This window comes from Ailuropoda melanoleuca, chromosome 9, assembly GCF_002007445.2.
Source record: "Ailuropoda melanoleuca isolate Jingjing chromosome 9, ASM200744v2, whole genome shotgun sequence".
NCBI lineage: Eukaryota > Metazoa > Chordata > Mammalia > Carnivora > Ursidae > Ailuropoda > Ailuropoda melanoleuca.
The window spans coordinates 67,662,286-67,684,005 of record NC_048226.1 but is presented as its reverse complement, the minus strand read 5'-3'; the positions used below and the strand labels follow the sequence as shown (position 1 = coordinate 67,684,005).

Here is a 21,720-nt window from a genome sequence, read left to right as displayed (position 1 = left end):
AAGTACATCCTCTTAAGAATTATGCTGGTTATCATAGTGGGAGTGATACTTGAACAAAGAGAAGTTACTTATGTGATAATGAACAATGTTCAATAAACAGTGAGGAAGCCTCCGCCGCCCCCCCAAAAAGGTGAGAAGACAAATGAATATCTAAATGTAGGTGCAATAGAGAAGGGAAAGATTTTTAAATTTCTGTTAAGATTTTCTTTTAATGCATTCATTGTTTTTTTAAAAATTTGTTTTTAGTAATCTCTACATCCAGTGTGGGACTTAAACTCACAACCCCCAGATCAAGAGTGACATGCTCTTCTGACTGAGCCATCCAGGTGTCCCTAATGCATTTAGTCTTAACAGAAAAGCCTGTGAAGCTTTAATTCAAGTTCTAAACAAAATATGTGGATTTTGGCTTTGATAACAGCTATTCAATTCATATGATTGCAATCAGACAAATGTGTGTTTCTTAGCAAGGAATATTTTCTGCCTTTCTTTCCTTTATTTTCAACTCTAAATATGTGTTGAGCACTTCTAGGATTCTCGTTTTAGAGAAATTTTTATAGTTTTATCTTAACTGGTGTCAATTAAATATAGGAAGAACATACAACTTATTATCTAAACCAAGATTCTTTTCAGAGTGGAAGGGAAACTATTAATAATTATTCTAAGACAGTAGGCTTAAGCCAGAATGGGGTCATATGGCTACTATAATTATAGCTCCTTGAGATTATGGGAATATGCAGTTAAATAATATGCAAAACCCCAAACTCATCAAAAAGAGATCAGATTTGTAGTTACTAGACATACGGGTTGGGGGAAGAGGAGGTTTAATGAAGGTGGTCAGAGGTACAAACTTCCGGTATAAGATAAGTAAGTACTGGGGATGTAATGTACACCATGATGACTGTAGTCAACACTGGTGTATGGTATATACAAAAGCTGTTAAGAGAGTAGACACTCCTCTCTTCACAAGGAGAAACATTTTTTTTCTTTTCTTTTTGTATCTATATGAGATGATGAATGGTTAAACTTAACTGTGGTAATTATTTCACAATGTATGTAAGTCATTATGCTGTATACTTTAAACTTATACAGTGCTATATGCCAATTATTTCTCAGTAAGGCTGGACAAAAATTGTTAAACAACAAAACAACAAAAATATGCATGGATCGGAAAGAAGTAAAAGTGTGAGGTCAGGAAAGAAGGTGGTAGACAGTAGACTGGAAAGAGTCTCACTGAGCTTGGCTGGAAGTCTGAATTTTATTTTGTTTCTTGTTGGAATGGAACCACTGCCTCTTATTTCCTCCTCATATTTTTATACTTGTTCTGATCAGTTTTTCCTTGTTTCAATGTAGAGAGGTAAATTCATAGGACTTGCATTTGAAGACGAAGGCAAGGAAAGTGGGTAAGTGTCAAAGATTGTGCTTTGAATGGTATGTTATTAATGAAAACTGGAAATACAGAAGGAAAGGAGAGGCTTGGAGGCTCTGAAACAATACTTCTTTATATTACTGAGTCACTGAGTTTGAGAGTCCGGAGGCTGTCCATGTAGCAGTAACAAGTTAGCCACTAAAAGCAGAGATTTTAGTTCAGGAAAGAATTCAGGTCTTTCATTCATCCGTTCGTTCATCCTAAATTTAGCATTATGCTAGAAGCTAGGCATATAGTAATAAACAAAGTAGACCTAATCTGTCTTCATAGACCTTGTGGTCCAGTGGGAGAAACATATAAGTACAAGGCCCCATAGGAGCACGTAAGAATGATACCAAAGACAAACTTCAGGGGTCAAGGAGGACTGAGCAAAAGACAAAAAGAGGATAAGGCTGGAGTGCATAGAGTGCATAGAGGACATAGTGTGAAAGTCCTGTGAGAGGGTGCCTGGCACGTGTGAGAAACTGAATGAATGTGAACTGAGAAGAAAATATAGTTAAACATAGAATTTTAATGAATGCTTTCCTTTAAGGGGAAATAGAGGGAAAGGAATCATCAAAGGAGTCTAAGAGTGGAAACAGGCAGAGAATCAGGAGACAGGGTTGAGGGCAGAGGAGAGAGAGTCAAGGAGAGGATAATCAACAATGTAAAAGCTGCAAAGGGAATACAATATGATGAAGATTAAGGAGAGAAGCGATTGAATTGGTGTTTGTATGGTTGTTAGTGATCATGGAGATCAGTTTCATTGGCATGAAAACCAGACTACATAGATTGAGGAGTGGGTGAAAAGGGAGTATGAAGATTTATAGAGATGGGAAAGAGAGAAGGGCCATAGTTTGTGGGCAAAACAGTCAAGAAACTTATTTTACAATGGGAGAGACACCGCACTTGAACACCTTTGTAGCATAAGGAAGAAGATGGAATCAATGGCAAAGTAAATTAAGGACATTAGCACTAAGGAAATAATCAATGTTGCAAGGTTCGGGGGGAGGGGGTGGGGAATGGAGTCAAGACCACACATGAATGGTTTCAGTCTTGGAGAGGAGTCTTCCTTTGAAACATCAGAGAAAGAAAAATATTTAGAAGAAGGCTCTTAAGGAAAAAGTTGAGGGCATTCATACCATTTTTTCCCCAGTTAAGTGGAAGATAAATCTTCTGAAAGTGAAGAAGCATAAGGAACAGTTGGGAGCTTTATGGAGGATGGCAAAGTTTAGAAATGGGTAGATAAGATTTGACTAGAAATACGCAAAAACTTACCAAGCTTTGTGATCACAGCTGAGGTTCTTCTTTTTTAAAAATCTATGTATAATGGAGCCAGTTGTCATAGTTTTTATTGGGAGCTTGAGGATAGAATTGGAAGAATGAATGAATGACTCAGCTCACTCAGAATTGGGCCAAAGATCAAGATGGGAGGAATTAAAGATGTTTCAAGAGTGTAGTTGAAATGATGGGCAATCTTCAGACCCGATAATGTAAGAAAGTAAGAGAAAGTAGGTGGTGCCCCATTTATTTGGAGGACAGGAAGAAGCCGCAGATTGTGCTGAAGGTAAAGAAAAGCTTGGTGAGAGGTATAAAAGGATGAAGAATAATGATCAGAGAAAGGAAGTTATGCTATTAATACAGTAATTGGTAAAATGAAGTGATGCTCATTCTGAAGAAAATCATAAAGCAAAATTTCAGAAGGTAAAAGCCCAAGCCAACTGGATATAGTCACATACAGCAACTTGGCTTTACCGTGGCATCATGAAATGTCCACCAAGGTATAATGAGAGACAATATAAATAGCATCTAGAGTCTCTCATGAGACTGTGGGTAGCAGCAGGTCTTGAAAGACAAGTAGAGTGAAGGCAAGACTGGGAGAGAAAGGGAAAAGAATAGATTTGGGTGTCCACCAGAAGCTGACTGTCATTTCTATCACTGTTATTCCAGTCACCATTTCAACTTCATTTGTACTTTACGCTCTTTACTGTTACTATGTTTTTAAGAATCAAAGAAATCATCCTGATTTCTACACAGACTTTGATATGTGGCACGCGAGGTGTTTATTTAAACTATACTTTCAGTGTAGCTGACCCAATGACTAAGCGGTTGCTTTATTTTTCCACTAGAGGCTATTCAACTCCAAATAAAACCTCACCACTGATTTTTAAATGAAATTATTTGGGGAATCAAATTTACTCTCCTTCGAGGTAAATTTGAAATTATTGAAGCAAATTCTAGAGACATTTTTAATGTTGTTAATTTGATCATTTTAGTATTCAGTTTCTTAATTTACCTTACTATGACATTATTTTAATTCATGCACTTTTAAAATCTCCAACTTAGTAAATATTTAAGAATAGATTTGAATCTGATACAAACTAACTTGTTAGACTAGTTAGAATTACAAGTCATTCTTCTACAACCCACGTGTCAATCAACTGTCAAGCAAATGTGGTATATATACACGATGGAATATTGCTCAGCCATAAAAAGAATGAAATCTTGCCATCTGCAAAAACATGGATGGAGCTAGAGAGTATTATACTAAGCAAAATAAGTCAGTCACAAGACAAATACCATATGATTTCACTCATATGTGGAATTTAAGAACCAAAGCAAATGAGCAAAGGGGAATAAAGAGAGAGAGAGAGAGAGGCAAACCAAGAAACAGACTCTTAATTATAAAGAACAAATTGATGGTTACCAGAAGGGAGGTGGGTGGGGGATGGGTGAGGTAGGTGGTGGGGATTAAGGAGGGCACTTGTTGTGATGAGCACCGGGTGTTGTACACAAATGTTGTATCACTATATTGTACTCCTAAAATAATATTACACTGTTGGTTAACTAACTGGAATTTAAATTAAAAATTGAAAAAAACTAAACTACCAAGGTTAGAAAAAATTGTATGTGTATGAAGCAGATTTCATTTTAAATATAACCATTTGGTAGGTGTATGGTTCAATTTGTACTATTCTGTCCAATGGACTATGTATCTTTATCTTAGGGAAGGAAGTTTCCGGCCTATAGATTGCCTGATTAAATAGAACATCTAGAATGTCTTTTAAATATGCCCCTTCTCCCACATTTCACAACACTTAGGAATAAAGAGAGGTTCTCTGCTGCTATTCAAAACTCGTCTTTTAATACTTTAAAAATTTTAAGTAGCTTCGTCTACTGATTTCCCCTATCCTAAGTCCCATTAATGCTGCCGAAAGACCTTTTAAGTTCTCTTTATCCTTCTAGAAAGTTTCAATGAGCGACTCATGAAATTTCTCTGTACCTTTTTTTATCATATGAAGCTCTTTTGATATCCATACAAATAACCCTTATAACATTTGTGCTATAGTGTTTTTTAACTCACCCAATTCCAATGTCTTTTACCTCCATTTTTCCTAAGTTAACTATGGGGGTAGCCATATGTTGGAATCTATCGTAATTTAGAACTACTTCAGCTTCAAATTTTTGAACTCTGAAATTCCCCTTTCAGACCATCATTTCACTTTAGGACGCTAGTCTTCCATTCATCCATTTAGCAAATATTTATTGAGTGAGTGCCTCATTACGTGCTGAACTTTGTAGTACTCCCTTTTAAAAGTGCTTTACTTGTCTTTCTCTCTTATCTTCACTCTATTTCTTTTTTCTCAGTAAACTCTACACTCAACATGGGGCTTAAACTCATGACCCTGGAGGCAAAACATAAGAGGCTATTAACTATATAGGAACAAACTGAGAGATGCTGGAGGAGAGGTGGGTGGGGGATGGGCTAAACGGTTGATGGGGATTAAAGAGGGCACTTGTGATGAGCACTGGGTATTATATGTAGATGATGAACCACTAAATTCTATTCCTGAATTCAGTATTACCTTATATGTTAACTAACTAGAATTTAAATAAAAACTTGAAACAAAAAAGAGTCACGTGCTCTACTGACTGAGCCAGTCAGGTGCCCCATTCACTCTCATTCTTTGAAATTCCTCTCTGTGTATTGTTATTACTATCCTGATTCTAACCTCATTTGCTTTCCTCCCTATAGTAGGGCTCAACTTAGATCATTTCAATTGCACCTTAAACTTCCCCTTCAATCTCTTCTTTCTTAGGCTCTCTTACTATTTCCTCTGACTTTATTCATTGTTATTATGCTTTAAAATCAGTATTTATTCATCTTTACCTATATATTTATGCATCTATTATTCTCTATTCCATCCTGCTCTTACCTTTGTTTATTTGATGTACATAGTGCAGATCTGCTGGTGATGAATTGTCTACTGCTGTTTGTTGACTTATGACATCTTTGTTTACTTTTCATTTTATAAGGATATTTTTGCTGGGTACAGAATTACAGGTTAGCAGCTATTTTCTCTTGGCACTGTAGAGATGCAAGGCTAGAGTCTATACTGGTCCACCCCTGAGGTTAGGGTGTTTTGAGCCCTACTGTCTTTACAGGGGCTTCCCCAATGGCAGGTCCTTTTTTTTTTTATAATTAATTTTATTTTATTATATTATGTTAATCACCATACAGTACATCCCCTGATTCTGATGTAAAGTTTGATGCTTCATTAGTTGCGTATAACACCCAGTGCACCATGCAATACGTGCCCTCCTTACTACCCATCACCAGTCTATCCCATTCCCCCACCCCCTCCCCTCTGAAGTCCTCAGTTTGTCTCTCACAGTCCATAGTCTCTCATGTTTCATTCCCCCTTCTGATTACCCCCCTTTTCTTTATCCCTTTCTTCCCCTACCGATCCTCCTAGTTCTTATGTTCCATAGATGAGAGAAATCATATGATAATTGTCTTTCTCTGCTTGACTTATTTCACTTAGCATTATCTCCTCCAGTGCCGTCCATGTTGCAGCAAATGTTGAGAATTCGTTCTTTCTGATAGCTGAGTAATATTCCATTGTATATATGGACCACAGCTTCTTAATCCAGTCATCTGTTGAAGGGCATCTCGGCTCCTTCCATGATTTGGCTATTGTGGACAATGCAGCTATGAACATTGGGGTGCATATGGCCCTTCTCTTTACTACGTCTGTATCTTTGGGGTAAACACCCAGTAGTGCAATGGCTGGGTCATAGGGTAGTTCAATTTTTAACTTTTTAAGGGACCTCCACACTGTTTTCCAGAGTGGCTGTACCAACTTGCATTCCCACCAACAATGTAGGAGGGATCCCCTTTCTCCACATCCTCTCCAACAATTGTTGTTTCTTGCCTTGTCTATCTTTGCCATTCTAACTGGCGTAAGGTGGTATCTCAGTGTGGTTTTGATTTGAATTTCCCTGATGGCTAATGATTTTGAACATTTTTTCATGTGTCTGTTAGCCATTTGTATGTCTTCATTGGAAAAGTGTCTGTTCATATCTTCTGCCCATTTTATGATTTGTTTATTTGTTTCTCGTGTATTGAGTTTGAGAAGTTCTTTGTAGATCTTGGATACCAGTCCTTTATCTGTGGTGTCCTTTGCAAATATATTCTCCCATTCCGTGGGCTGTCTCTTAGTTTTTTTGACTGTTTCCTTGGCTGTGCAGAAGCTCTTTATCCTGATAAAGTCCCATAAGTTCATTTTATCTTTTATTTCTCTTGCCTTTGGAGATGTGTCGTGAAAAAGGTTGCTCTGGCCGATGTCATAGAAGTTGTTGCCTATGTTCTCCTCTAGAATTTTGATGGATTCCTGTCTCACATTGAGGTCTTTCATCCATTTGGAGTTTATTTTTGTGTATGGTGTGAGAGAGTGGTCAAGTTTCATTCTTTTGCATGTAGCTGTCCAATTTTCCCAGCACCATTTATTGAAGAGACTGTCTTTTTTCCACCGGATGTTTTTTCCTGCTTTATCAAAGATTAGTTGCCCAAAGAGCCGAGGGTCCATTTCTGGGTTCTCTATTCTGTTCCATTGGTCGATGTGTCTGTTTTTGTGCCAGTACCATGCTGTCTTTGTGATCACAGCTTTGTAGTACAGCTCGAAATCCGGCATTGTGATGCCCCCAGCTTTGTTTTTCCTTTTCAACAGTTCCTTGGAGATTCGGGGCCTTTTCTGGTTCCATACAAATTTAAGGACTATTTGTTCCAGTTCTTTGAAAAATGTCCTCGGTATTTTGATCGGGATAGCATTGAAAGTGTAGATTGCTCTGGGTAGTATGGACATTTTAACTATGTTAATTCTTCCAATCCATGAGCATGGAATATTTTTCCATCTTTTTATGTCTTCCTCAATATCTTTCAAAAGTGATCTATAGTTTCTAGCATATAGGTCCTTTACGTCTCTGGTTAAGTTAATTCCAAGGTAACGCATGGTTTTTGGTGTTATTGTAAATGGGATGGATTCCCTAATTTCTCTTTCTTCAGTCTCGTTATTCGTGTATAGAAATGCAACTGATTTCTGGGCATTGATTTTGTATCCTGCCACCTTACTGAATTGTTCTATAACTTCTAATAGTTTGGGAGTGGATTCCTTTGGGTTTTCCATATAGAGTATCATGTCATCTGCAAAGAGAGACAGTTTGACTTCTTCTTTGCCGATTTGGATACCTTTGATCCCTTTTTGTCTTCTGATTGCTGTTGCAAGGACTTCTAGTACTATGTTGAATAATAGTGGCGAGAGTGGGCATCCTTGTCGTGTTCCTGATCTTAAGGGAAAGGCTTCCAGCTTTTCCCCATTGAGAATAATGCTTGCAGTAGGCTTTTCATAGATGGCTTTTATGAGATTGAGAAATGTACCCTCTATTCCTACACTCTGAAGGGTTTTAATCAGGAAAGGATGCTGTATTTTGTCAAATGCTTTTTCTGCATCAATTGAGAGGATCATATGGTTCTTGAGTCTTTTCTTGTTGATATGATGTATCACATTGATTGATTTGCGAGTGTTGAACCATGCTTGCATCCCAGGTATGAATCCCACTTGGTCATGATGGATAATCCTTTTAATGTACTGTTGGATTCTATTAGCAAGGATCTTGTTGAGGATTTTGGCATCCATATTCATTAGAGAAATCGGTCTGTAATTCTCCTTTTTGAGGGGGTCTTTGCCTGGTTTGGGGATCAAGGTAATATTAGCCTCATAGAATGAGTTTGGTAGCTTTCCTTCTGTTTCTATTTTTTGAAATAGCTTTAGGAGAATAGGTATTATTTCTTCTTTGAATGTTTGGTAGAATTCCCCAGGAAAACCGTCTGGGCCTGGAGTTTTATTATTTGGAAGGTTGTTTATCACTGACTCAATTTCTTCATAGTTAATTGGCCTATTTAAGAAATCTATTTCTTCCTGTTTCAGTCTTGGTAGTTTATAGGTTTCCAGGAAGGCCTCCATCTCTTCCAGATTGTTTAGTTTTTTGGCATATAGCTGTTGATAAAAGTTTCTAATAATCCTTGCAATTTCAATGGTGCTGGTCGTGACCTCTCCCTTTTCAGTCATAATTTTAATAATCTCAGTCCTTTCTCTTTGTTTTTGGACAAGTTTTGCCAGTGGTCTATCAATTTTATGGATTCTCTCAAAGAACCAGCTTCTAGTCCTGTTGATCTGCTCTACTGTGGTTCTGGTCTCTAATTCATTGATTTCTGCTCTAATCTTGGTCAACTCCTTCCTTGTCAGTGGGTTAGGCCTGTCCCTCTGTTGCTGTTCCAGTTTCTTGAGGTGAGAATATAGAAACTGCATTTTAGATTTTTCTATTCTTTTGAGTGAGGCTTGGATGGCTATGTATTTCCCCCTTAGGACTGCCTTTGCAGTATCCCATAGGTTTTGGACCGTTGTGTATTCATTCTCGTTGGTCTCCATAAATTGTTTAATTTGTTTTTTGATTTCCTGGTTTATCGAGTCATTCTTGAGCAGGATGGTTCTTAGCCTCCAAGTGTTTGAGTTTCTTCCAGGTTTTTCCTTGTGGTTGAGTTCCAATTTCAGAGCGTTGTGGTCTGAGAATATGCAGGGGATAATTTCAATCTTTTGGTATTGGCTGAGACCTGTTTTGTGTCCCAGAGCATGATCTATTCTTGAGAATGTTCCATGGGCATTTGAATAGAATGAGTATTCTTTGGTTCTGGGGTGTAGTGTTCTATATATATCTATGAGGTCCAACTCGTCGAGTATGGCATTCAAAGCCTTTGATTCTTTGCTTAGTTTTTGCCAGGGTGTTCTGTCTATTTCTGATAGTGGGGTGTTGAGGTCCCCTACTATTACTGTGTTCTTATCTATATGTCTCTTTATTTTGGTTAAGAGTTGGCTTGTGTATCTTGCTGCTCCCCTGTTGGGGGCATATATATTAATAATTGTCATATCCACTTGTTGAATACTTCCTTTAAGAATAATATAGTGCCCTTCTGTATCTCTCTCTATGGCCTCTAGTTTAAAATCCAGTCTATCTGATATGAGAATTGCTACTCCAGCTTTCTTTTGAGGTCCATTTGCGTGGAAGATGGTACTCCATCCCCTTACTCTAAGTCTGAATGCATCTTTGGGTTCAAAATGAGTCTCTTGTAGACAGCAAATGGATGGGTCATGTCTTTTTATCCAATCTGCAACCCTGTGGCGTTTTATGGGAGAGTTTAAGCCATTTAGATTGATAGAGATTATTGACAGATATGATTTTAATGATGCCATTTCTCTTTAAAGTCTTTGTATCGGTTGTGACTTGCTGCTCTGTATCACTCTTGGGGCCTTTTTACCTTTATAGAGCCCCCCTTAATATCTCCTGTAGGGCTGGTTTCGTGGTTACGAAATTGGTTAATGATTGGCGATTTTGGAACGTCTTTATTTCTCCATCAATTCTGAATGACAGCTTTGCTGGATAAAGGATCCTTGGCTGCATGTTTTTCTCTGAAAGAGCTTTAAAAATGCCCCCCCAAGCCTTTCTCTCATTCCAGGTCTCTGTAGACAGGTCTGACGTAATCCTGATACCTTTGCCTTGGTACGTGAGAAATTTCTTTGCCCTGGCCGCTTTCAATACTGTATCCTTGGATCTAATATTTGCGAATTGCACTATGACATGCCGTGGCGTAGGTTTGTCCTGGTTGAGCTTGGATGGGGTCCTCTCTGCCTCTTGGACACGAATGCTTGTTTCCCTTGCTAGATTAGGGAAGTTTTCAGCTACAATTTGTTCAAATATCTCTTCTAGACCTCTGTTTTTCTCCACCCCTTCAGGGATGCCGATGATTCTGACATTGGATCGTTTCATAGAGTCAGTAATCTCCCGTAATCTACATTCGTGGGCGTGGATTTTTTTAAGACCAGCTTCTATTTTCGTTTTTTCTTCTACTAACCCATCCTCCAATTCGCTAACGCGTTCCTCTGCCTCGGTGACCCTGGCCGTCAGAGCCTCTAGTTTTGACTGTATTTGGCCCATAGAATTTTTAATTTCTGTCAGATTCGCTCTCATTTCTGCCCTTAGGGATTCTATATTCTCAGCAACGCTTTCTCTGATGCTTTTTTCAAGTTTACTCATCATCTTGACCATTGTTGCTCTGAATTCCATTTCTGATAATTGGGATACATCCATATGTATTAATTCTGTGGCCGAGGCCAATTCTGTGGCAGAGGCCACAGACTCATTATCTTTTCTTTGCTGGGGGGGACTTCTCCTTCTCGTCATTCTGATGAAGAGAGATTGCAGGGTTGTCCAGAGCCCAAGTGTTGACTGGGACCCAGGCCGTGCGCCCTTGTTTTATAGAGATCTTAGGGATGTGGGCTTCTTCCTTAAAGAGTTTATTTATTTATTTGAGAGAGAGAGAGACAGTCAGCAAGAAAGGGAACCCAAGCAGAGGAGTGGGAGAGGAAGAAGCAGGTTCCCGGTGGAGAAGCCCGATGAGGGACTCCTTTCCGGAACGTTGTAAACACACCCTAATCCGAAGACAGGTGCTTGGTGACTGCGCCACTCAGGCGCTCCGGGTTGTGGGCTTCTTGATTTTTCAGCCTGCCTTCTGGGGGAGGGGCCTGCCTGCCGGTACTCAGAAAACCCTGTTTGGGTAGAGTCTCTGTGTCCCTTGCGAGGGGGGATGGGGATGGGCACCCTGTGAGCCGGTATTTCCGGGCTTTTGTTCTCTGGCGGCTTTCCCTGGCGGTTTGCTATGCCTCTTCTGAGAGAGCAGCAGCGGCTGAAATTCAGCCTCTGTCTCAGAACAGAGGGATCGCGGATCGTTCTCCACTGATGTTCTGGCCACTTTAACTCTGTTTCTGTTGGTGCTGCTCAACCCTGCAGCATCCCGGGCTGTGCGCCCCACACCCGGCGTCCCAGCCCTCACTTCCAGGGCCGGCACGTCTCTGTCCTTTGTGTTTCCAACCCCGCCAGCCGCCAGCCGCCCCGCGCGGGCTCCCGGAGCTCCCCGTCTCAGTCTGGTGTCTCACGGGTGCTGACCGCGAGTCCGCCTGCTCCCCCGTGCAGGTGGCCCTCCAGCCGCCAGCCGCCCCGCGGACGCTCCCGGAGCTCCCGGTCTCAGCCTCGATCCAGTGAGCACACCGGAGCTCCGGAGCTCCGTGAGATGCTTGGTGGTGCACGCTCCCGGCTCACGGACTCAGTCTGCCGTTTCCAGAGTGCGGGTCCGCGGTCCGCCCGCTCCCCGGTGCAGGTGGCCCGCCAGCCGCCCTGCGCGCGCGCTCCTGGAGCTCGCGTTCTAAGTCTGTTGTCTCGCGGGTGCCGTCCGCGAGTCCGCCTGCTCCCCCGTGCAGGTGGCCCGCCAACCGCCAGCCGTCCCGCGTGCGCTCCCGGAGCTCCCTTCTCAGCCTGCTGTCTCAAGCGTGCGGGTCCGCGGTCTGTCCGCTCCCCCTTGCAGGTGGCTACCGCTTCCCGGCGCCCTGACACGGCGGCTCCCTCCCCCTTCTGTTTAGCTTCCGATATCTGTGCGCGGTTTCACGGCTCCCCGCTTCGTACCTCGATACTCAGCGCTGGAGATGTTCATTTGTAGAGATCCAGATGTATCTTCCTGCGTCTCAGGCTGATTCCGTGGATATTCCTGCTGGTGGTACCTATCCAGCTCAACTCAGGGGACCGGCTGAAAAAGGGGTCCCCTACTCCTCCGCCATCTTAACCTCCTCCTCCCCAATGGCAGGTCCTGAACTATAATCCTTGTCCTCTCAGTATTGAGAAACTTCCAAAAGTCCCAATTATAGGTAGTTATAAGGGCTTTGGCTGTTATTGTGTGTGACAGGAGAAGTTACTGAAGAGTTGAGCAGAAGAGTGATAGGCAAAAGGCCTTCTCTGTTTGCTGTGAAAAGAAAAGATGGTAAGAAAGCAAAGAGGAACCTTTGAGGACAGTTAAGAGGCTATTGTAAAAAAGAAAGTGAGAGATGAAAGTGGCATATGATTTCTTATCTGGCTATTGAAATAACTTCCAAATCTTGACCTACCCGAACTGTTTCTCTTTCCCGATGCCATCGTGATTTATTTCTAAGATTCATATCCAATGACGTCACAACTCATAGAGAGAGACCACATTATATATCTTTAGGTAAAAATTCAAATTCTTCACCAAGGGACAAGAGGTCATGCGCACGTTCTGGCTTCTGCCTCCCTTTATAGCGTCCTTTCTAATTCTACCTCTCTTCTTTAGCCAGTGGTATCTATTTGGAGGCTAGAATCTCTCCATAGATCATAAAATGTCGTTAAGCCTTCATGCCTCGCCCCATATTTTCCTTCTTCTTAAACCATCTTTCTCATCAATTCCCCTTTCTTGCCTGATTGACTCCAACTCATCTTTAAAGATTCAGCTGAAGGATTAAGGTTAAGAGAAGCTTATCTTCTCTTGGAAAAGTTTCTGAATCTTTTCCTTTCCCATTCCAAGACATAAATGAGTCTTTTCTGCAGATTTAGTACAATTCAATAAAAATTTATGGCATCTTCTCTCTGCCAAGAACAGTTTTAGGAGTTGGAGAATGACAAAAGAATAAGCTGCAGTATTTGTCCTCAAGGACCTTGTTCTAGAAGAGAAGATACGTAATACCTAACTGCATTATAGTGTGGTAGGGATAGCAGTAGAAAATGATCTTGAAGGCCGCCTGGAGGAGGAAAAATCAGTGTTGGTTTTTAAAGAATAAATCAGAGTTTATCAAGCAGACAAGGTGCGTGGAGTAGGTGAGTATCTAAGATTGAAGAACAATACATGCAATGGTATGGGATGATGAAACAACAAGGTTTAGGAAAATAGCAGAAGAATTGTCATTTGAGTGTAAAATTTAAAAGGTGGTTAATGGGATGTGAGTTTAAAAAGAATGGGCAGGCAATCACTGATGATCTTATTTGCAATGCGTACTTCTATTGTAGTATTTATCATGCTGTATTGCAACGGCTGATTTTCATCCCTGTGTCACTACCAGTGGGCTCCTTCAGAGTAGGTATTGGGTCTTAATCATTAATCTTTGAATACATAGCACCTATCCAAATGTCTAAGATGTAGTAGATACTCAGTAAATGCTTGTGTTATTAATGTGGACCCTTTAAAAGATTACTTTACATAATACTATTATTTGGTATTTGGTACAAATCTCTCTCTCTCTCTCTTGCTGGGTTGAATCTGGACATTATCAGGTCCAAAACTAAGTAAAATAATAAAATTAAATGCAATTAATTAGAGATTGCTAGTAAAACTACATTTAAATCTGATACACAGGGCATGACATATTCAGTATGCAATATTTTAAAAATAAAATGTTATTAAATTACTTCTCAGATGCAGTTAGCTATTATTTGGAGAGAAGACAAATGAGTAGAATGGAATAGACATCTATGCAACTTTTTCTAGGAAGCTAGAAATTCCATGTGACCTTTCCATTCACTCCTACTTCCTTCTCATATCTCTTCCACAACATTGGACATCAGTTGGAGATATTTTTATAGCAGAAAGGGATAATTAGTAACAGTCCTAGGAACTCTGCAACTCGGTTGGATAGAGCAGGTAGTCTGTTGGGTCTCTATACTAGAAGACCTATAGCCAGTTTTTCAGCCCTAGTGTATTCTTACCTCTCGTTTCCAAATGGGCATTTCAAGCCATTTTGGGAGGTAGCACTGATGTGTTAGAAATATCGTGAACATAAGGGGAAAAGGAGACCTATAACCTGGAATCAATCATAATAATGCATAGAAGTAATCTGATAAGAAAATTGGAATATCCAAACGATATACTGTTGTGTAAGATCCACTGGCAAACTGACTACCGCTAAAGAAATAGGAAAAGGAAAGAGAAGCCTTTTGAGTACACACACTGCATTGACTTCAGTAGTTTTATGCATCTTTTCAAGAAAAAAAAATCACTTTATTTTGTTTCCTTTCTCCTACGTTTTTAAAATGCCTTTACTGAGGAACCCACTCACCATTATGGTTTCTCCCAACATCCTCTCCTTTCTTTCTCCCCCTTCTCCCTTAGTATCTTTTTGCCACATACATCGCTCCTTCGGCTACTCTTGACATTGGACTCCAACAGGAAAAGAAAAGAGAAATTTATATGAAAATACAGCCACCATTTGAAGACCTTTTTGACACAGCAGAAGAATATATCCTTCTCCTCCTTCTAGAGCCCTGGACAAAGATGGTAAAATTAGACCAAGTTGCTTTTGGAAAGGTATTGTGGCACTAAGAAATGGTGTGTGACCATTCAGGTTGACTACAAAACTGACGATAAGCAGCATGATTAACTCACAAGAGAAAAACTAGAAAAGGTCTCATATGGGCCAGGGACTCAGAGTTAAGATTTGGCAGGCCCAAAATTGGAGCAGCGAAAGTATTTATTCACTTCATTTGTTGCCAGTTTCTCTATGGTCTCCTAACAAAAGACTAAAATCGTTGTCATTTTTAGTTCTCTGTACAAATATGTCAGCAGAGGGAAATCTGAGTTTTGGTTTCCTGTGAACCAACAAAATATGCCATGATAATGTACTGGCTTTGTCCCTTCTTGCCATTTCTCAGCAGTGGCCTTAATTTTGATTAATGGAAAGAGCCCATTTAATTTTATACTGGATGAGTTATGTTAAATATTACTCCCATGGAAAATAGAAATATCTCGTATGTCTTGTGGGAAACACACTCTGTAACTCAGTGTTGCTATTTCAAGGTACCCCAGACGTTCATCAGGTCAGACTGTTTGATTAGATAAAAGTTTCAGCACATCTTTTTTAATTCCAAAAGAGGTCATTTTAGGTCTCAGTATTTGAATATTTTCAGTATGTTTGTTGTTGGGTGGAGGAAATTTCTTTCAATATTTATTTTGAGTTACAGATCAAACCATTCATGGGCATTTTTTCTGTGAAGTTAATGCATGTACCCTGTACATCAGGTCACTTCCAGTGGAACTCTGCTGTCTTCGTATTGCTGTTCTTTGTTCCCATCTCCTCAACAACTTCTTAGAAAGAATAGGTTAGGTAATTGAAGATAAAATTAATACCAAAACACCTTGGATACAATTACCTTATCAGATTGTGATTGAACAACTCTTACGGCTTACTAAATTCAGTGATCAAAACTAAATTTTCCTTCCTGATTTTCCCTTTGCCCTCAAAAATTAACATTATATCTTTTCTACTACAAAAATACAACTGTTACACTAGAAAAATTAGGCTATCGTACGAAATTTTAAAAAAATTCTCTCCAGTCATTATTTTAAATACAATGTATGGCATAGAGGAAAATGAACCTGATAAAGGGTCCTGAGATGTTAAAAAAAAAAAAAAAGATTTGAAATTATATCCAACTTCCCTAAACCAAAAAGTTTTGGCATTGGTAATGATTCTTACAAAATGTGCGGGGAAAATGATACACTCTTTTTAATAAGAAACTAGAAATTTCCTTAAATTCAGCCCAGAGGACTTCTCTAAAAGTCCAGTTGACTGGATTATGTAGACTCTTTCCCAAAAAGGATAATCAAGGAGACTACCAAAGTTAGTCATTAAATGTAGAAAGTTCTTAGTCAGCCAAACTGATCTTTTCCCTGGAATAGAGAAATGGAAAATGAGCCTGTTCTCCTGACTATCTAAACAGTGCAATGCCTGCCCTGCACACTGATACCTACAATGAGGTTAATCTGATAAACGACTCTCTCGTCTCTTGCTACAGCAACGAAACCTTAGCTCAAGACTATTAGCAATGGAGTGCGGTCATTTCTTGTTCTACTGTGGATTATTTGGTCCCTAAAGCTAGCAGTGCCTGCCTTCGTGACTATTATCCTGTTACAATGAATAGAAAATGACAATGTGACCCAACATGTGTGCAATGTTTCTTAGTTCACATGGGGCATCCGGAACGAAGGAATGATCTCTGCTGTCACTATATTATTACACAGAAATATTGTATCGCTTGCATGCGGTCTGAATTTGCTGTAGTTAATATTTTTATGTTGGTCTTGCTGCTTTTGCCTCCAAACTAATTTACTTTATTGGCAAGTGTATTCATTTTTTAGCCCACTGTTATTGGCAAATTGTGCATTCTTTCCCCACTTTTTCATAATGTACATTCTATTGATGTTACGAGCGTTATTATTATTTTATTAGGTGGAGCTGGTGGAAGAAACTCGACAGCTAGATTCCACATACTTCAGAAAGCTACAAACTTTGCATAAAGAGACGTTTTCCAAGAAAACTGAGGTAAGACAGCTCTCGACTTAGAAAAACAAACTTTTTATCCTGGAGAGGATTACCACTGTATATATTGGCATGGGGTGGGGGGGAGCATATATTGAGGAGATCATGTACTGATAAAGTAGGGGATAGGCAGTTTCATTTTTCTGCTACTTCTTTGCCTCGCATGCTTTGACAGGTATCGCTTGATATTGACACATTTAACAATAAGGCCAGAAGAACAAAGCAGCTGAGGTAGCATAGAGAGCCAAGCTACTTGCTTGCCTTAGTTAAGAGCCTTCAATTTATATTATTCATGTGGACATTTCTGTTTATTTTCTGTATGGCAGCAGCTGTATTCGTTGTCAATCCAAAAAAAAAAAGAGTTAAACTGCATTTTCCAAACAGAAAAAGAACTGTCGTGTGATAGCAATAAGCAAAACAATAAAGGAAAACAATTGGAAAAGATTTGGGGAAGTCAGTAAAAAGATCACAGGATTGACTAGGATAGTGAAGTGTTATTTTGATTTATAAATTTGCAGCTTTTGGATTAGTTGCATAAACCATTATAGATCCTGAAAGCCATAAAATGAAATGTGTATATCTACGTAAAAGTGACAGTTCGTATTCATATTTATCAACTTGGAAAATGCCCAGGACATATTATTATATAAAAATGTAGGGAACAAAAACCACTGGTATCATATAATCCTATTTATGTAAAATTATATATGTATTTCTGCATGTATACATGCATGCAAAGAGAGGTATCTGGAAAGATGTTCACCAAAATGTTAGCTCTGAGTGGTAGGTTTCACATGATGTATTTTTCTTTTCAGGTGATAGTTTTACTTTCTCCTTTGTGCCTATCTCAGGTTTTTACTCTTTTACAATAAAATTTTACACAAACACTAAAGTTGTTTTTTAAACGTAACCTTCATGAGGGCACCTGGGTGGCTCAGATGGTTAAATGTAATCTTCCCAATAGTTGTCTTTTTAACGCAGAAATTCTTTATTTAAGAAACTTCTAATATCTCGGAAAGGCTACATAAAAATCCAAAAAAGTGGCATATTTTGTTGTATTTTAAACTTAATGAATTAAAATGTTCATAAAATTGTATTTTAAGTTTGTGTTTTAAACCTTATGAACTAAAATGTAGCATTTTAGTTGTATTTTAAGTTGTGTTTTAAAATTTATGAACTAAAATGTGCAATCTTCCCCATAATCCTCCTCCACATTGGAAATTGGTTTTTTAAATATTGGTAGTTTCTCTCATGGTCTGATGCTTTTCAAACACAAATAGAGTGATTAATTAATTATATAAGGAATTCCACAAGGAGAGGAAAGGTTTTTCAAAGAATAAGTTGTAGCTCTTTGCCCTTATATAGAGCTTATAAACTGTAAAACATCAGGTCTTATAAATGCCCCTAAATTAACTTTTATATGAAGAAGTTTATGTGTAAAGAATGTACTATTTGAAAGTATTTTGCCTTACTCTATAACTTTGAAAATTGTTATAAGTAAAAGAACATTTAATGTTCATAATACCTTGTTAATAAAAAGAACCAAGTTACAAAACCATACATAGTTGTGCAGTCCTATCTTGCCTTTTAATAAACTACATGTGTGTATGAAAAAAAGACTAGAAGGTTTGGATTTAAAAATGTTAGCGGTGATTATCTCTAAATGGGGTAGTAAGTAGTATGTATGCTTTTTGTTTTCTTATTACAAAAGATATATTGTTCTTATACGAACAAAAATAAGAAAATTAAAATTTTATAAGCAAATATATAGTAAATGTTTACTAAATGTTCCTAAAAAGAAGAGAATGGAACAGCAAGGAACAAAATAGAACTTAGGAGTGAGAACCAGATTCCAGAATCTAGATTCTTCACTACTTCTGCCATTGCATTGTTAGATGGTGGTGGCCTAATTGTTCATTTTTATTTCAGTTTCCCTTTTTAAATTTGGAAAATAATTTGCTGTATTTAAGAGATTTTTTATGAAAAGTATTGTTTCACTAGGACACTACTGGTGAAATTGGAACTGGCATTTCACGGCTTTCTGAGGTCTCTAAAAAAACAGAATACTGGAATAATGTCCCTGAAGAATATAAGCACTTTAATTTTAATGACCTGCTTAACAATAAACTGGAGTTTGAACATTTCCGTCAGTTTCTTGAGGCTCATTCTTCAAGGTAAGGAACATATATTTCTCTCTTAAAACACCATTTTTCTGAGCTACTTATTTTTTTAATCTGCTTACTTTGATCCAACATATTATAAAAGTGATTTGGTGCTAGATTTCACCCATGACAGTAAAAAGTAATGAGCATATCTATCCGAAATCTGTATGGGTAATTTTTTGTTGGGGAGTGCATTTTGATAATAGCAACCTCCCAAATGTTATTTTAAGTAGTCAAATAAGTTTTGTTAGTAGTTTTAGCATTGGGTAAATAAAAACACTAGTATGTTTTATTTTTTTGCTTTTCTACTGTTTCTTTTGCATTTTTCTAGATGGGTGCTTTAATTAGTATTTCTGAAAAGCATCTCCTTTATATTTTTCTAAGCTATTGAAATTATTACTGTAATGCTTTGTAATTTTTATTAGCTAATACATAAATGAAACATTGTCGCTTTGCACAGAATCTTGGAACCTTATGACGTATTTATCTAATATAAACTGAAATATTGATCATATATTTTTCCAACAATTTTCTCCCAAGTTAGCAGAAAAGGTTTAGACCTGGGAGCCAAATTTCACATATACAGTTTCCCTTATTGGTGAGAAGTGTTGTAAATTTAGCATGTTGCCCAATATACATGCAGTGGGTGGAAATTTTTCCAGATTTGACATCAACAATATGAGTCCATCATTAATGGAAGAGCTCTGAGACCCTATCAATAACAGTGGTAGATTATTTTCTGATCCCAGTACTCCTATGTTCATACATATATTTAGCCAGGATGAGACATTATTGAACTCATTAGTTTCATGATCTAATCAGCTCTGCTAACTAGTCAAGACAACAGCTTGTTTGGTGTTTAGTAGAATTCAGAGAAAAAAAATAAAAAGGGCTGTACTTTGTTTTTGTTTTCCTTTTAGTATGGACCTTATGTGCTGGACAGACATTGAACAGTTCCGAAGAATAGTTTACGGAGACCGAAAGCAAAGGGAAGCAAAATCTATATATATTAAAAACAAATACCTTAATAAAAAATATTTCTTTGGCCCCCAAAGTCCAGCTTCTCTATATCAGCAGGACCAGGTATCAATATGTAAACATATTTTCTTTGTTGAAGTATGAAAATCAGTAATTTTTAAAAATTCAATTCAATTATTTAACATATACTATATTATTAGTTTCAGAGGTTGAGTTCAGTGATTCATCAGTCTTATATAATATCCAGTGCTCATTTACATCACATGCCCTCCTTAATGTCCATCACCCAGTTACCCCATCCCCCTACCGCCCTCCCCTCCAGCAACCCTCAGTTTGTTTCCTATGATTAAGTGTCTCTTATGGTTTGTCTCCTTCTCTGGTTTCGTCTTATTTTTCCTTCCCTTCCCCTATGATCCTCTGTTTTGTTTCTTAAATTCCACATATAAGTGAGATCATATGATAATTGTCTTTCTCTGATTGACTTATTTCACTTAACATAGTACTCTCTAGTTCCATCCACATCATTGCAAATGGCAAGATTTCATTTTTTGATAGCTGAGTAGTATTCCATTGTATTTCTATACCACATCTTCTTTATCCATTCACCTGTCCATGGACATCTAGGCTCTTTCCATACTTTGGCTATTGTGGATATTGCTGCTATAAACAGTGGGGTGCAGGTGCCCCTTTGGATCACTACATTTGTATCTTTGGGGTAAATACCTATAGTGCAGTTGCTGGATCATAGGGTAGCTCTATTTTCCACTTTTTGAGAAATCTCCATACTGTCTTCCAGAGTGGCTGCACCAGCTTGCATTCCCACCAACAGTGTAAGAGGGTTCCCCTTTCTCCACATCCTCGCCAACATCTGTTGTTTCCTCATGTGTTAATTTTAGCCATTCTGACTGGTGTGAGGTCATTGTGGTTGAAAGCTAGTAATTTATTTCTTTTTGCCAACAACCTGAAAATCATCTTTTTTGTCTTTTGCTTTTAATTTATATGTTAGACACTTTGGATATCTTTCTTTTTAAGTTATTTCCAAGTATCTACAAATTAAATGCCTTTAAAATGCACTCAAGGGGCGCTTGGGTGGCACAGCGGTTAAGCGTCTGCCTTCAGCTCAGGGCGTGATCCCAGCGTTATGGGATCGAGCCCCACATCAGGCTCCTCCGCTATGAGCCTGCTTCTTCCTCACCCACTCCCCCTGCTTGTGTTCCCTCTCTCACTGGCTGTCTCTATCTCTGTCAAATGAATAAATAAAATCTTTAAAAAAATAAAAAAAATTAAAAAAAAATAAAATGCACTCAAGTATACTAAAAACTGTTATTTTAAAAAGTAATTTATAGAATAAAAATAGCTTTTATTCATCCAGTCATCCATTCATTCAACAAATATGAGTGCCTGTGATATATGATGTCATTATTTACTATAGTATTACTGTCATTATTACTATATGTCATTATTATACTATGTGGTATCATTATTTATGGCAAAAAGATCAGACTGGAATTCAGCAGTGTGACTGAGTGTTCATGTATCACTTTTATCACATGAAATATGGCTCAATTTTTATGCTTTTGAAATAGAATTAAGTGTTATAATTAATTTGACATTTTCTAGTACCACATTA

General features: G+C 38.4%; 1 protein-coding gene across 1 annotated transcript in view; it reads left to right on the top strand.

Moving 5' to 3' along the window:
- Positions 1-21,720, top strand: part of RGS22 (regulator of G protein signaling 22) — a 136,356-nt gene that overhangs the window by 93,032 nt on the left and 21,604 nt on the right. The window contains exons 14-17 of the mRNA XM_034668513.1: positions 14,745-14,939; positions 16,861-16,953; positions 18,952-19,124; positions 20,033-20,195. Of these exons, the coding sequence (XP_034524404.1) occupies positions 14,745-14,939; positions 16,861-16,953; positions 18,952-19,124; positions 20,033-20,195 (624 nt within the window). The remainder of the gene's footprint in view (positions 1-14,744; positions 14,940-16,860; positions 16,954-18,951; positions 19,125-20,032; positions 20,196-21,720) is intronic.